This window comes from Pseudonaja textilis, chromosome 2 (genome assembly GCF_049901715.1).
Source record: "Pseudonaja textilis isolate UNSWEBS1 chromosome 2, rPseTex1.2, whole genome shotgun sequence".
NCBI classification, from domain to species: domain Eukaryota; kingdom Metazoa; phylum Chordata; class Lepidosauria; order Squamata; family Elapidae; genus Pseudonaja; species Pseudonaja textilis.
This window is the reverse complement of record NC_141991.1, coordinates 105,308,265-105,325,746: the sequence shown is the minus strand read 5'-3', so window position 1 is coordinate 105,325,746 and position 17,482 is coordinate 105,308,265. Positions and strand designations below refer to the sequence as shown.

The 17,482-nt window shown below is 41.0% G+C and overlaps 1 protein-coding gene across 1 annotated transcript in view; it reads right to left on the bottom strand.

The window, feature by feature from the left end:
- Nucleotides 1–285: 285 nt before the first annotated feature.
- LOC148126992 (uncharacterized) overlaps nt 286–17,482 on the bottom strand; it is a 231,928-nt gene continuing 214,731 nt past the window's right edge. The window contains exons 5-6 of the mRNA XM_087924786.1: nt 1,316–1,377; nt 286–511 (exon numbers count right to left, since the gene is read on the bottom strand). Coding sequence (XP_087780912.1) covers nt 373–511; nt 1,316–1,377 — 201 coding nt within the window. The 3' untranslated portion in view covers nt 286–372. The remainder of the gene's footprint in view (nt 512–1,315; nt 1,378–17,482) is intronic.

Genomic DNA, 17,482 nt, shown 5'->3' with positions numbered 1-17,482 from the left:
GACCTGGGAAAATATCCGAACAAAGCTGAATACCATACATATAGATACCTATGAAAACTATATATATATTTATATTTATTTCACAGAATATGAATAGCTTTGGAATGGATTCAATTCCACATAACAGCTTAATTCAATGGTCTAGTGAAGAACCAAAAACTATGCTAAGAGTAAATGCAGATATGTTTTAAGATCTCTTTATTTATTTGATTCATCGCAATAATTTCTATATCTATGACTAACTTGAATGAGTCGGTCAAGAACGGTCAAATACAGATATGGATGAAGTGTTGAATTAAAGCAGACCAGATTCAAGAGCTGTTTTTTTTTTTAAAGTGCATGTTTTTCTCTCCAATCTCTTGAAAAAGATGCCTACAAAGCTAACAAAGGAAGTTTGCTCTTGCTGAAATTTCTCTTACTCCTTGGCGGAGTTAGAATAATGCAATTCAGATTTGTAAGTAGTAAAAGGAACTTAAGAGATAAAGGTGTCCACAGGAACACAAATGAGGTTCTGAAAGACATTGAAAAAATTAAATATATGCTAGAAAGCAGCATCTTTTCCAGATTTGAAAAAAACAACAAACCTAAAATGGACAAAAATTGTTCCTTAAGAACATGTTGCCCAAAGCAGTCTTATCCAGAGAAGAAAGTCACGTATTAGAGAGAACAGGTCTCATTTCTATAAACAGCAGTAAACACAGTTATAGGTAGTGCATATTTATTATTTGGGCATGATCAAAATTAATTGCCTTAATTTTGGCTGTCCTACTCTAATTTTAAGAAAAACAAAACTTAACCTTTTACTGAAATTTCATCAATTCTTATTTGCCCAGGGACACAATTTATAGGAACGATCTGAAAAAGTTTGAAGTTGGGTGAATGCCGAATCTTAGATTTATGACACATCTTGAGTTCCTTCTGCATATGGAAGATGCTCATCTTGAACTTCTCCCTGTCTTTGTGGTACTTTTAGCATTCTCTTAGGGAGAAACCAAACTTCTGTATGGCATCTAGATCCTCTTCCTGATACTGCTTCAGATCCAAACACATAACATGAATGGCTCAGTGCACTTTAAAATATGAATGAGAAATCTCACAACTCATACGCTGTGCAAGTTAATTTTTTTTCTTGCTTAAATTTCCCATTAGGCCAGCAGCAGCCCTTTATCTTGATTCAAAACAACCCACCTTACAGGCAAACCATGATGAGAAATTACACCGTATGGCAGGACAAAGATGTTCTTGAGCCCCTGTGTCATCGTAAAATATACAAGCATTCTTGTCACTTTGATGTTACACTCAGTGAAATCCCTACCTGCTCTTGACTCCTTCAAAGGCTGCCTTCTGGCAAGGACTTATCTGATAGTTTATTCGCTGCTGAAAGATAGAGGAAAAGAAAAATGAAACATTGAACTCACACAAAGGAAGACAGTTTACCCCAATGTAAATAATGGGAAGGGTTTTTTAAAATACGTGAACAAGGCCATATATGAGGGTAGTGAGCTCAACATTTTAAAAACATACAATCTGGTACAAACTATCATGTACATAATGATGTTTTAACGTATGATAAGTATGAATTATGTAAGTTGTGTCATCATTTGCACAATAGGATTAGGATGCATATGACATCACTTTCTGTTAAGTTCGGAAAGGAGGGAGGCCACACCAGAGCTTCAGTCATAACACGCTTTATTCGTGGGAATAAAGGGGGCTGTCGCGTCTGCAGCTAACAGCAGACCTACCAGCGAACAGCAGCTGGCTCAACCTAGCAGCCGGCTTTTATAGCCGACTGTCGAAGGGAGCCAGCCAATGGGGACTAAGAACGCCCCCACAGGAATTGCGGACCTGATGGGGAACTGGTGTCAGCCCCAAGGACATAACACTTTCTATCCTTCCTCTCCCTGAATTGTTCTAGGAAACCTGATCCCTTCACTCCATTCTCCATATATATTTCCAGCAAAGAAGGGAGCACACTTTACTCCTAAAGAGAGCAATAATTCTATTGTCAGATATTTCAGTTGAGCAGGCCCTGGCCCAGTTGAATCTGACAATTGTAACAGATAAAATGGGATATTGAGTTCTTTTTGGAATAATTCCGTAGTTCTTTATTATCAACCCAGTTCACTAGCATGTCATGCAAAGACAAGCTTGTCCAAACCTTTAAATATATATTACTGGACCTCTCAGATTTCCCCAGTAATCATGAAAACTGGATTGCAGCTAAGCTAGAATCTTTAACATGAACTTGTTTTCAGATTTAGCTGTTGATCGCTTACTTTCACAAAGAATTTGGGACATTCTTCAGGTAAGCCTTAGAACCACCAGTCCTCATATGCTTTGCAAATAATCGCAATGATACCTTTAATATATTAAACAACACCTGCCTAGGCAAAAGGTGGATAAAAATGTCAAATCCAGTCTAAACATCTGACTGTTAGCCAATAACCACAACACTAAATCTAGAACCTTCTTGAAAGCCAAGTGATTGAGGCACGGAGTCCCAAAGGGATGGAAACAGAAGGTAGCCCAAAGCCCTAACTTCTCACTGGTTGTGGATCATAACCATTCTTTCCCTCAGAGATTACACAGGGGCAGGAAAGGTGACCGGGTAAGATTTTCCAAGCTACTGTATTATGAACTGAAGCTTCTGAGTTGTTTTCAAAGGCAGCCACAGCCTCACACAGAGCCTGACATTGTTAGCCTTCAAAAAAAAAAAAAAAATAGACAAGAAACACAATCAGGAATACTAGCTCTATTGTTATTGTAAGGTTATATTAACAGAATCTTGCAAGACTGAAGAAGTATTTTTCCCCTCCTCTCTTTTGACTCTCTGGAAACTTGGGAGGATCCCTTCTGAAATGCTTCCCACTTCTCTCTATGGACTAGATACTTTTACAGGTTGTTGTCTAGGACTATGACATCATCTCTGCCAGGCCTGGAATGGCTGTAACGGTACCATCCGCAAATGGGGAAAAAAATGCTATTCCTTAGTTTTAGTGGACTGAAACTATTTTATTCAAAAGTGCATAGCTTTTTTAAGACCTGTGATTTCATTTTGAAATAACTTTAATTGTGGTACTTTTAGCATGTACTTTAAATAACATATGAATTCCTATCCTTACCCCACTCTCTGCCAATATTTAGAATTAGAGCATTCAGTCTAATTCTCATTAATTCATGAAGTCTTGTAAAGTGCTTTCTATATGAGATACCAGAAAATTACCAGAGGTAATTCAAAACTGATTTAAATAAAACAGTTTCATACTAACAGTGAACATTGCTTTGGGGGTGGCACAACAAGGCATCTAAAAGCTTGGATTAAAATAAATCAATGTCAAGGGTTAATAAGATATTACCAAGAGATTAGTAGCAAAGCATATTTACAGAAGTTACAAAACAAGTAATTTCTACTGGAAATAAATCGATAGAATATAATAAACTGGGGCTTTTGGGTCACTTGTGTCAAGGTATATCAAATCTATGAAACCAATGGCTGAATTCTGACAGCTCTTTGAGGTAAGACCAGGTCAGGAAACAGACACCATTAGAACTCTACTATATTGGTATAGACTATGATAAGGGATTCTTGAAAAAGTTCCCTCTTATGCTAAGGACATGTGGTGAGGCTGGGGCTATCTTGATATTCTTTCTTTCCCCTTCATGTCTTTCTGGACTAAGTTCATGGTTTCCCAACAGCTGCTACATATCTTCTTCAAGGCTATCTCTATAATGTTCTACTTCTACACATTCATATACATCTGTCAGCCACAAATAACCAAGGCCATTTATGGAGTTCAAAGCACAGAAGAGTTTGTTATTATTACCTATACCTAAAAATATAGTCAGCTAATGGTCAAAGCATAACTGGTGCTAGATAAGGGTCAACTGAATTCACAGGGGCTGGACTTGGGTCTTTTATGGTAATGCAATGACTCTAAACCAATGACACACATAACTTCGCCTTTCAGTTCAGCTTGATTTTTTCCTAAACCTAAACCATAGTATGATTTGTTTGATTTCATTTAAAATGTTTGAATTCAGCCACTGTGTATAATTATGTAATAAAAATACCCCAATGGATAATATTGGGAACATTCATAAAGAAATATCAATATAAGAATCTAATAAAGTATTGATTGCAGGAAATCATGCAGTAACTATGGATTGGAAAGGTCCATTGAAACCATCAAATGTAATTTGGAGCAACAATATTTGGTATCAAGTTAAAATGGAAAAGATAACTGGTCCATGCTCAATAACATGATATGATATGATAATAATATGATTTTTAAATGATTGAAAGTTGACCAAGCTATATTATATTATGAAGTATTGTAAAGTATTCCTAAAATATTTCTGGAAATAAATATGCTAAAGGTTTTACGTATCAATAGATGGACTAAAATTACATTAAATAAGTGGGATTAAAATTAATGTTATTAAAATAAATATTGCTCTCTAACTGGTTTATGTTTAAGATTTAACCCAAGAACATAATTTTCTTCAGGTAGACAAAATTATTGAGGAAATTTACATGTTAAAACAAGAATCAAAGATTTCACTGCCTAAGCTGAATTATCATGATATGATAAAGTTTTTAACAGATTTTCAAACATATATTTGAATTTTCAATTTATCAATCATATTTAAGTGGACTGAAATGTTAATAGAGTATAAACTTTTGTGAACCTAACTGGATCCCCACACCCATTTATTTCCACTCAAGTCTTAACAATTACATAGGTCAACATAGAAGAAAAAAGTCATTCATTCCTGGGACTGTGAGCAACTAAATATGTTTGATTCTACTGTATTGTAAATTAGATATTGACTTTGAAAATTATGAATATTTAAGTTAACAGAAAAATTCACCTTTTCTAAAATAGGTGCTAAAATGCTTTACTGGAAAGCAGGAGTGAAACCTGGAATAGTTACTTTAAAACGCCCAGGTCTTTGGTGAGAAAAAAAATGAATATGTAGGGTCATTAATTCATATGGTTGGTCTTCTGAGCTTTTAAAAAGAATCTCTATATTTGTGTTTTTGTGGGTGTGTCTGGAGATTTATGGGGAAATCTCTTGTTGGTTTCAAGATGTCAATATTAAGTCACTCCAAACATTGGGATTTGACTGTTTTTGGTAAACTATGGCTATATCAGGCATAGGGAATAGCTAAGATAATTATTTTAAGAAATTGAAAAAATATTACTCTGGGTAATATGAATTCAGCATATTATGAATGTACCAGTCTTCGAAAAGGCAATGGTACATTGTGTTTCCCTTAACAAAAAATTCACAATATTCAAAACAATAAAGTTTAAGTGATATGCTTAGACTTATATTTTTCTTTTTGTTTATTTCTGCTTTACTTGTTATTGTTTATCAGTATGTTTTTTAGACTTCTGTTTATAGTTTATTTTTGTAGTAAGTTCACTTCTTTTTGTATTTTGAATCTTGTTATAAAATAAATTAAAACATTGAAAATGCTATGAAGTATTGTGGGTTTGCTGAACCACAGATGGCCTATATTTTATTTAGATATCAGTAGTTCATATAGACCAGGGAATGGGAATGATGGCTCTTTTATGAACTTGTGGATTTTGATTCCCAGAATTCCTGATCCAGCCCTGGATTAAATCATCGCTGGCTGAGGAATTCTGGGAGCTGTAATCTACAAATCATAAAAGGGCCTTCATCCCCAACCCCTGCTATAGAGCATAAGCCTATATCAATTTAGACAGCAATAAGGCCTCTGGACTTAACAGCCCTTTCTGTAAGTAGACCTGGATTGGATTGCACTCTAATTACGATCTTTTCCTTTCCTGAAATATAATTGTTACTATTGGATAAAAGATGTTATGAATAAATGTTTGTGAAAAAAATATGCTTGAATTAATCTTACCTCTTCAGATCCTTCAGAAATATTGAGACAACAACGTTCAAAATCCCACAGTGATGCAGCCTTTTGTCATGCTGATTTGGAAATATGAGTATCAAAAGCTCAGACTGAGGATGGCTGAATTAAGTATTGTAAATAGAAAAACTGCACACTTTTATTCCAATTTAGTTTTTACTTTTTAACAATGGGTTCTTTCTTTATATATTTGGCATTAGAAGAGTAGGCTCAGTCAAAATAAGAAATTTTTATTCCCTAGAATATTGTCGCTGTTGCTTGGAAATGAAGGCCAATTCCCACCTCCACACCCAACACACAACAACTTATATATCATACTATTTGGTGTGTACACATGCTTTTTTACAGTTAGGCAGAAATCTGTTCTTATTCATTACAAACAACTTCTAGTACCCAGCAGCATTATCATATAGACATTTATTCAGTCTACTTCAGACATACCGGTATTACTAAAGTCATAAATTTTGCATTTTCCTAAATTTTATCTTTTATTATCATCAAACAATATCTGCTAAAATTATTATTTGCACTTAAATTATAAATATATACAAAAAATAGACACCTAATATAAAAATCATATTCTTCTAATATACATGGCACAATCAACCAGCAAATGTCTGATGCAATTTATTAAAATGACTCCTATCTCTTAATATACTAGGTCTGGAAAAATGCCAAAAAAAAAAATCCAGATAAGGTCGTGGCTTTCCTCTCAGTTACACACTATTTTTTTTTTTCAGATGTAGCTGATTAGCTATGTTATATTAAGGCTCTAATGTGCTATGTTTTAAAGCAAAATATTAGAAAATCTAATAAGGAGGCATAGATGTAGATAGGTTGACAAATACTTGGGTTATAGGAATAGATGTATAACAATGATATTATTGGCTATCTCATTGTATATTCCACATAAATATGATACATTATTTGGTTTGGAACAGGGTAAATATGCCCCCATGGACACAGTGTTAAGGCCTATTAAATACTTAATTATTTGGTATATTCACATTTCACTTCACCCAAAAGTCTTTTCACTCTATTCATCAAGAACACTTTCTCTTTCAACTGCAAATTTACTGGGACATGGAATTGAAGTTTTGCAATACTCCACAGGATAACTGTTTCCTTGGGTTAAGCCTATCTAGGGGAAAGGGAAATGTCACTTTTTCCTTCAGCTTTTAAAAGCAATACATTACAAGCAAATCAAAACACTTAAGTTTCACCATCCTGATTATTTGACTCAAAGAGCCCGGGATGTTTACTTGATTACTCATTTCTCCTGTCATGGTCCTACATCTCAATATAAATATGACTGTTTTTCTCCCTGACATACCCAAGCTACAATGGAAAAAGTTGTACTTATTTCATCTGAAACAGATCTACTCTGCAACTGTTGCTTGGATTTCTGTAACCTGCACAGTCTAGCTTAAAATATAACTGTTTGGCTTTATCTAAATATAACTTCTTTTTTTACTCTTACTTGCTTAATCTTAAATGACATCTTAAATTAGAAACATGCAACTGACTGACTAGGTTTATAGCTTAGGATCCTGCTCATCCATGAGTTCCACCCCATAGGAAGGATGAATAGGACTTCACAGGCTTGAGAAATTCTCCATTCTCAAAAATTCCATTCTCTGAAACCTCCTCAGGTTCAAAACCAGCTAGATTAAAAAATGTTTACTACTTGGCTTTGGAAATTCTTGTCAGCACTCCACATTCTGGAGTATCAATGAGTGAATTTATTTTAGCATGGATGTCAAGGAAAGGGAAAAGAAGCAAGCAGAAATAAAGGTTTCTTCATTGTAGGAAGCAAAAGAACTTAGTATATGGAAAGAGTTGCAGAATATAGTTTAGGCGAAGAACCCTCCAATGAAATCTGAATTGCATTTAATAGAGATGGGCATTTTTGGTGGTGAAGTAAGCCAGCAACACACACATTCCAAAACAAATCTTAGAAATGCTTGGTTTAAGGTGCCACAATTATGTTCATATAATTGTTCATCATGGCTCTTATTCCTAGAAGAATTACTCAGAAACAACCTAAAGGTGCTTGGAAACCAACCTAGAAAATCTAGTTACCTCTTGAAAAAGTACCTTTGGGACAACCATGACCTCGATGATATAGAATCTCCATAGACACTCTGAAACCAACCGATCATGTGGGGATTGAAACTAGGTGCTCCTATGGGTACCAACCATTATTAGTTCAACTATCAAGTTCTTCTGAATGTTAGAATCCAAACTATCAGAAGGATACTGAATTACTCACAGTATTTTATTCAGTGGTGATAATTTTTTACATTAACTCTGCCAGCAGGCCAAGATGATGTCAGGAACAATGTTTCCATTCAGGTAATCAGGAATATTTTGGCAAATAAATTGTCTCACTCACCCCTCCCCACTTTTTTTGCACCAGATGGCTCTCTAGTACTAGGTAAATCCAGCTCTCTTAGGCTTTAACACAAAGAGCCTTAAAATTAATTAGTAGCTCCATTAAAAAAATACAAAGCAGTTGCTGTGTTAAAAAGGAGTGCAAGAAAGGAGACTGATTAGGATTTTTTCTGTGCTTTTAGGCCAAAGGGATGAATTATAGCTTACAAAAGAGGTGGTTTTTATTCCACAGAGAGGTTAAAGGTATTTACAAGCTGGTGCTTTGATGCTGCTTTGTTTTAAGGCATTTGCAGAGCTGTTTGCAAGATGACAGATTCAGCAGCATCACTGTGAATTCAGCCTTCACCAGAATGAAAATTAGAAGAAAATTGGTTTTCTCACCAGAATAATCAACAAGAAGTCAGGCAACTTATGGTTGCCTGGTGACCAGGAAAAGAGCCATTTTCCTTATTCAAGACCAGTTTTGAGCCGACATGTCATGCTCCATGTTAAAACTAAATGCAACAGGAAAGGTAAATTCAATGGGATTCAGCAGTTCAAGAACAAGCATTCAGGAAAATTGCACTGATCCCTTTAAGCACAAAGAAAACATCATTGGAGATCATGGCTCATGATCTTTTATTGCTCAAACCCAATCAAATTATGCCACTTTATTCTAATTGGTGTTGTTGACAAGCTCTTTCTAACTGAATGGTTAGAAAACTACCCAACAAGTAGAGGAACAAAAACCACAAACAAACAGACAAAAAGAACACCCCAGCTTTTAATTGACAAGATGATTTTGGAAAACAGCAAGAGAAGGGAGACAGTTTCAATGTAGCTTGAACTGATTACAAGAAAGCATTCAGCCTGACTCATGATTGATAATCAAGTGCCTATAAATAGCAGGAATCAGTAGAAACATCAGAAACTTTGTGCAAAGATTATTCACAAGGAGGACACAATCCTGGTCTATGGTGAGGTTAATATTAAGAGATAAATCTTTCAAGAAGACTCACTATCACTACTACTGTTTATTATTGCACTGATTTCTATGTCAACAAGTGAGGCTATGACTATCAAGCATAAAAACCACCTGCCACTATTTCACCTCCTTTGCGTGGACAATTTCAAGCTATATAGATAAACATCATCTAAAATAGAATTGTTGTTCTATACTCTCCGTTTACACAGCCAAGATATTGCAGTGGAGTTTGGACTGGACAAATATGCCACCCTCATCATCAATAGGGGAAAAATAATGAAAACTGAAGGAATCAGAATGCCTATGGAAATAACATCAAGAGTCTGGATGAAGATGGTCACTACCAGGGGTGGGATGCTACTGGTTTGGCCTGGGACTATAGAACCTGTAGTTGCGAAGAGCAGCTGACACCAAACCGGTTCAGTGTTTGGCCCACCTGCCTGCCACCTGCCTCTAGGCTGTCTTTTATTCCCTGCTTTTCCCTCCTCAGCTGCTTTGTGTGGCACAGCTGAGGTTGAAAAAGCAGGAAACAAGAGGATTTTCAAATGCTGCACACCTGAACACAGTGCTTGTCAGCTGTCCAGGTGGCACAGCTGATGATTTCTTGCAAACGCTGCACACACCATTGTCCGCAGTTTGGAAAACCAGCAAATTGCTCCACTGGCTGGCCCTGCCCCTCCCGCCCACTCACTCCTTACCTGGCATGCGAGGCATCCAACTTGCCTGGTTTGATAAGTTGCTATTTTTCCTATCCCCCCGCCCAATCATCAGCTGTTCTGCTCTGCCAGAAGATTTAGGTTAGCTAGAAAGCAGGAAATCCTTGGATTTCTTGCTTTCTAGCTAATCTAAAAGCAGAGCTGAACCTTCCTTAGGACTGAAGCTTTTCAGTGCAGACTCAGGTAGCTGATTGCAGATAGATAGATCTCTAAGTGAATCTGTGGTTCTGTGAGCAACTCAATCTGCCTGCCTGCTTTGCCTGCTTTTGGGTAAAAGTTGCTCTTTTTTTAAATAAAAAATTCAATATTTACATACTTGGTGTATTGTGAGTTAATTTTGAGAGTTTGCTTGCAAGCAAATTTTATGTGACAGACTCAGTAGCCGATTGCAGATAGATCTCTAAGTGATTCTGTGATTCTGTGAGCAACTCAATCTGCCTGCCTACTTTGCCTGCTTTTGGGTAAAAGTTGCTCTTTTTTAATAAAAAAATATCAATATTTACATAAATATTTATAATATTTACATACAAGCCATGCCCACCCAGTCACATGACATACAAGCCATGCCCAGTCAGCAAGCCATGCCCACCTAGTCACATGACCACCAAGCCACACCCACAAATTAGGCCATAACCACAGAACCAGTTAAGAAATTTGAATCCCATCCCTGGTCACTACACATACCTGGGCATTGTTCAAGCTGACAACATGAAGCACACTGAAGTCAAGAAGAAGATTGGAAATGAATACATCATGAAAGAAAAGAAGATCTTAAAGTCCAAATCCAGTGGAGGAAATATTATCAAGGCAATTAACATCTGGGGAATTCCAGATATTAGATGCACTAGTGAAATAGGGGCCCAGAACTCAAGCAGGACTAAAAGCTCTTTATAGGAAAACCAGAAAAATAATGACAATGAATCATGTTCATCTATGCAGCAATGTTGACAGACTCTACATATCAAGGAGTATAGGTGAGCATGGAATGTTGCAAATACATCAGACAATTTTTTTTAAAAGGGCATTAGAATAATATCTAAAGGACAGTAAAGGTTGGGTCAGCAGCAAGCTCCACACAAGGTCATCTTAGGATTGTGTTGTTATAAATTTGCTTCGGACCATGCAAAGTATCTACTGGATGGACTACTGGATTGTTGCTGTTGATTCATCTGATTGAAAAATTGTGGTTTTCTCATGCTGCTCTACCAGGCATGTGATGGATCGAAGAAAAGCTCTAGACCTACTGTATGTTCAGAAACAGCTTGATTGACAGGTAGCAATACACAACACTCTGACTTGGCCAGCTTGGCAGATTGATATGTTGGAAGAAATGTCCATCTGGGTTCAGTTCCAAGTGGGGAGAAAGACACTGGAAACATGGAGGCTGTTTGGAAGGATAGATTAATGGTGAAGCAGAACCACAAGGATATGTGAATCTGGGTAGCTGAACACATGGAGTAGAGAGTGAGAGTTATTTACACTCTCTCTTGGGCCCTGCCCTTGAGTTTCCTGTTCCTGGGCAAGAATGTCCCAGGAGGCTATGCAGGGGAAACTTTGTAGGCTGTCTGAATCAAGTTTGATTGAACCTTGGGCTGATATAATATTCCCAGGTGCCATATGGTGAGTTCTGTTGCTACATGTGTAGAGAGCTAGTCCTATCATGTCCTGAGGGTCATGTCTTAACCAGCCTGGAGCTGAGGTCTTTTGTTTTGTAGATAGGCTGGCCAAGTCCTCAATGGGCACCAAATATGTGCTGGGGGCAGGGAGCTGAGTTTCTGTTTCTCCTTTTCTCAACCAAGGAAATATAATATTCTGCCTTTTTAATATTGCCTAGAATATTCCATTCTTCTAGGAGAGGGGTGCGTGCTAACTTCCTTCAGCTAAATCAGCCATTGTAAGTACCTGGTCTCACCAGACACCAAAAGGAACAGGTAATGGTTGTTTTTCCTGCTATGTGGCACCCCACTCTTAGTGGGAGAAGAAAGAGGAATCTACTAATTGCTTTCCTTCACATGTCCCACAATAAAACAGTGAAAACACATTTTTACTGGCTCACAGACTAGAGGAAAGTATTTTCACGCAGCCATCTGGCTACGCCCACAGAGAAGGTATAGAAAGACTGCACAGCAGTTGTTTCGGAGGCACCCTCTTATGTCTTTCCTGGGAGGCATCTTTTTTTGACTTGTAATGTCCAGTTAATTCAGTCCAACTACTTTCTTCTCTACTTAGTCCCTTTAATGTTTTTCCACATATAATCTGATGATTAGATCAAATATTTCAGCAGAACTGCTGAACGGGGATTTTTTAAGGGCATTTCCACCTGGTGTCTGGCACTATACCAAGTCCATGGGTTTTCCCACTATTGTTTGCACCAAGCAGCTAGCTGAGCTAATTTATCCCCGGTTCTGCTGCAGCACAGGAGGCCCTGGAAATCTTCTGCTTGACAAAGTGACACAGTGAATCTTGGAGAGCAGCCCTTCTCCATTGCCTTCTGAATCCTGAGCTCTCCCCCCACCCCCCACCCCCCAAAGGGCAGAGACAGCTCCCTTCTTCATACTGACTAGTGCTTTATTTTTATTCAGTACAAAATCTCACAGTATAAGAGGGAAGTGGGGGGGTGCTTTCTTAACGCTGATGCTTGCTGGCCAGATGAAGGGAACTAAAAAAACAGTGATAGGAAAGAAAGTTGTGGGGAACTGGCACTTGGTTTTGAAGATTTAGGAGATAGAAATGATTTAAAACTTGCAAAAAAATGTTTTGAAAATCTCTCTCTCTCTCTCTCTCTCTCTCTCTCTCTCTCTGATGTTGACCTACCTAGCAACAGTGCTTTGCCATCGAAAAGGTAATTCTGGAATAACTCTGGAATCAGTTTCTGATAAATGGTAATATGCTTCTTTCGTACACATGCACACATAGGCACACTTATATTGATACAACTATTAGGTAATTTTCCCATTGATATTCTTGAGAACATAGTGTCTACAATAGGGTTTTTCCATCCCTGAGCACTGGATTTCAAGGAAGGAAGGAAAGAAGGAAAGAAGGAAGGAAGGAAGGAAGGAAGGAGGAGAGGAAGGGGAGGAAGAAAGGAAAGTTTGTTGGTTAAAGCTAACCTGGAGATGCTGCCTGAGAGGTAAATAGTAAATTGCTTATGGATATTTCCTACAGAATGAAGGCAAATTCTTCAAACACAATTTTGATATGAATTTTGTCTTTAGCTCTAGGGAACCAGATAAGATTCTGAGTTATTAGGTATTAGCCCAGAGCGTTGTGATAACATTAGATATTATTTATCATTAAACCCAAGCAGGAGAAAAAGCTATTTTCTTCTGCAGGAGAACAGCATGCATTTGGAATGAGAAAAAGTCAGAACTGGGGGCTGGAAGAAGAATCACACAGAGCCCTAAAATGAAAGCTTTCAGCAGCATTCCCCATTTCATTGATTTAGCCCAGAATGAAATTAAGATATTTCATGTTTAAGAGCAATACACTGTATTAAAGCAGACCTTCTTGTGTTTGATAAAAGACCTAGGAATTTTAAGATAAGACATGAGAAACAATGAATTTTTAAAAAGAATAAAACTAAAAAGAGGCTGTATTACTCTGTGCACATAATTGATGTTTTATTTCATCAGAGCCCATCCATGTGTAACTGTAAAATAATTTGAACGGTACAGACTACACCAAATGTTAAATAACAGACGAGGAAATTACAAACTTTAGTGGCCAAAACATCTACCTAGAATGGGGGAGGGGTGGAAGGGAAAGGCCTTGATAAGGGCTACAATAAGTGGGAGAATGATGTAAAATTGGCAGGATTTTTTCCATCAAATTTTTTTATCAAGGAAGTACCTTGATCTGTCCCATAGTTGGGACTGAAACTGTCGTATCGGCTGATACGAACAAAAGACGTGAGGCAGTGACTTGAGTTCAGCTCATTTATTAAGGGAAAACACAAGTGGGGTCAGTGGGGAAAAGCCGCGGCTTATATGGATCTGGCGCCGGGCGCTGCGGCCAATGACAGCCGTTCGAATCGCCCACGATCGGCTCGGCCAATCGCGGTCGATTCTAAACGGCCAATCAGTGCCGCGCGCTCGACCAATCCGGTGGCTGCGCGCTTCCATTTCAAGAATGGAAATGTCCATACAGAACGCCCCTCCCCTCTTGGTCCGGTCCTACGTAACGTAGTCCCATAAGTAGGTGGGGCTCCGTACTTGCCGACTGGACCTGCGCAGATTAGTTGTTTCCTGGCTGCCGGCTGGTTCAGTTGGGATCCTTGTCGCTCTCCGCCTCGTTGATGGAAACGCCTGGAAGGGTGAGTCGGGCCTCTCGCCGTAGCTCCCTCCTGGTCTACCCAGGCTGGTCGAGCTGCTGGCTTCACTGCTCCCGCTCGGGCTTTCCGGGCTGGTTGAGCTGGCTTGGCTGCTCCCGCTTGGGCTTCCCGGGCCGGTTGAGCTGGCTTGGCTGCTCCCGCTTGGGCTTCCCGGGCTGGTCGAGCTGGCTCGGCTGCTCCTTCCAGGCGAGGCTTCGAGTGGGTCGTTCCCTGGTGCTTCGGATGGTGAGTATTGCTGGTTCCTTTTTGGGTGGGTTTGTCTTTCTTGTTCTTTGGGGCTTTCCCTCCCCTCTTGGTTGGTGTCTTGGCGGTTCCCCTCTGTTTCTGGTGTTTGCGTGTCGGTTGTATTTCCCGCGGTGGTTCTCGACCTTAACTGGTCGATGTGCCGTTTCCATGCTCTCCCGTCATTTGTTAGTAGCCAGTACGAATGGGGACCCGTTACCTGGGTTATCATCGCTGGTATCCAGAGAGGGTCCCCGGTGAGGTTTTTTGCATAGACTGCATCTCCCGGTGCGAATGTCCGGTGCTTGCTGGTGGAGTCGGGGGGCTTCTCTGGGTTGTATGTGGGGTGTAGGCGGTCAAGTAGTGATCGCAGCTTTCTTCCCATCAGCAGCTCCGCTGGGCTCTTGTTTGTTGTTGTGTTCGGAGTTATGTGCTGTATGAGTAGCATCCTGTTGATCTTGTCCTGTATGTCCCCGGTTTCGATTTTTTGGATGGTCCTTTTCGTGAATTGGACCATTTTCTCCGCCCTTCCATTCGCCGCTGGGTGAGCTGGTGCCGTTAACGCGTGTCGGATCCCTCGTTCCGCTAGGAATCTTTTGAAGGGTAGTGCGGTGAACTGGGGGCCGTTGTCCGATACAATGACATCTGGGAGGCCGTGGGTTGCGAATAGTTTGCTGAGCTCCTTGATGACGGCTTCTGTGGTGGTTGTCCTCATGTTGCTTACCTCCAGCCAGTTGGAGTAAGTTTCTACCGTCACCAGGAAGGTGTGTCCTCTGGTAGGTCCCACGAAATCTATATGAATCCGGGCCCATGGCCCTCTGGGGGTTTCCCATTCTAGGACCGGGGCGACGGGGGGGCTTGGTCTGGATTCTTGGCACTGCTTGCAGGATGCCACCCAGGCTTCGATCTCTTTGTCCATCCCTGGCCACCAGGCGTGACTTCTGGCCAGGGCTTTTGTTCTAACGATACCAGGGTGCCCCTCGTGCAGCATGCCCAGGACTTTTTTCTGCAGTTTCTCCGGGATTATGACTCTATCCCCCCACAGTAAACAACCCTTTTGCGTGAAGAGTTCTGTTTGGCGGTTCCGGAAAGCTCTGAATTGCTCATCCTCGTCCCTTTCCGGCCACCCTTTTTCCACCCATCTTAGCACCCGCGCCAGACGTTTGTCTTTATTGGTTGCCAGGGCAATGTCTGACGCGGTTAGTGGGAGGTTGGGTAAAGTCTCTATGCTCAGGGTGGATGTGGTGGGTGCTGGGTCAGCGTCCAGGGTGGGCAATGGCGTGCGGCTCAATGCATCCGCGTGTGGGATTGACTTACCGGGGCGATGGTTCAGCCGGTAATTGTAGGCGGCGAGGAATTCGGACCACCTCGTCATCCTCGGGGATAGGATGTTTGGGGTGGCCCTGTCCCCCGCCAGTATTCCGAGCAACGGTTTGTGGTCTGTGATGATGGAAAAAGTCCTGCCATAAAGGTATTCGTGGAACTTCTTTACGGCTGCGACGATTGCCAGGGCCTCTTTATCCAGCTGGCTGTAATTCCTTTCCGGTTTTGAGAGAGTCCTTGAAAAGAAAGCGATGGGTGCTTCTTTTCCGTCGGCGAGGGGGTGGCTGAGGACGGCTTCGATGCTGAAGGGGGATGCGTCGCATGTTACTGTGAGGGGTAGTGTCTCGCTGTATTGGATGAGAACAGCGTCCGATGTGAGCAGGTCTTTTGTTTTGTTGAATGCGTCTTCCTCTCGTCTTCCCCAAGTCCAGGTGGCTGCCTTGTCGAGCAGCCTATGCAACGGTTCCGCCGCGGTTGCCTTTTGGGGCAGGAAAACATTATAGAAGTTAATCAACCCCAGGAACGCTTGTAATTCGGTTTTGTTTCTGGGCCTTGGGGCTTCCTTGATGGCTTTGATTTTTCCCTCAGTTGGGTGGATTCCGTGCTGGTCTAGGAGGTACCCTAGGAATTCGACTCTTGCTGTGCGCAGTTGGCATTTCTCTCTCTTGACTTTTAGCCCTGCGTCTTTGAACCTTTGCAGTACCTCCCTCAGGCGGCTTTCCAATTGTTTTTGGTCGGCCGCTGATACCAGCACGTCGTCAAAATAGGGCACTACCCCTTTTATGCCCTGGAGAAGCCTCTCCATTAAACTTTGGAACACCCCCGGGGCTACGCTGACTCCGAACTGGAGTCTCTTGCAGCGGAATGCCCCGCGGTGGGTGACTATGGTCTGCGCTTCTGCAGTTTCCTCGTCGACCGGCAGTTGCTGGTAAGCTTGAGCCAGGTCGAGTTTGGCGAAAACCTTGCCCCCGCCCCAGTGAGTGTAGAAGGTGCTGCACTACTGGGACGGGGTAGGCGCTTTGTTGCAGCGCACGATTGAGGGTGGCCTTATAGTCCCCACAGATTCTCACTGAGCCGTCTGGTTTTACTGGGGTGACTATAGGGGTCTCCCATCTAGCATGGTCCGTTGGTTCGAGTACTCCCTGTTCGATGAGCTTATTTAATTGCTCATCGATTTTGGGCCTGAGCGCAAAGGGTACTCGCCGGGGCTTGAGGCGGATTGGGGCAATGGCGGGGTCTAGGCTGAAGGTTATCAGGGCCCCTCGGTACTTGCCTAGGCTGCCGTCGAAGACCTCTTGGAAATCCCGTGCGAGCTGCTCCTCCCAGTCTGCCTCGGCGATGTGGTTGGTGCCGGTCACCTCTATTCCTAATGGCGCGAACCATTGGAGTCCCAGGAGGCTGGGGTGGTCCTTCTCGACGATGGTCAGGGGGAGTATTTCGGTGTGTAAACGTGACTTTGAAATGTCCGATTCCTACCACGGGGATGCGGTTTCCTTGGTAGTCCTTGATGAGTTTCTGGCTTTCCAGCTCGCGCCGCTGTATGGAGGGCACTAGACACTTGATTTCCCGCCATGCGACCATGGATAGGTAGGACCCGGAGTCCACTTCCATCTTGC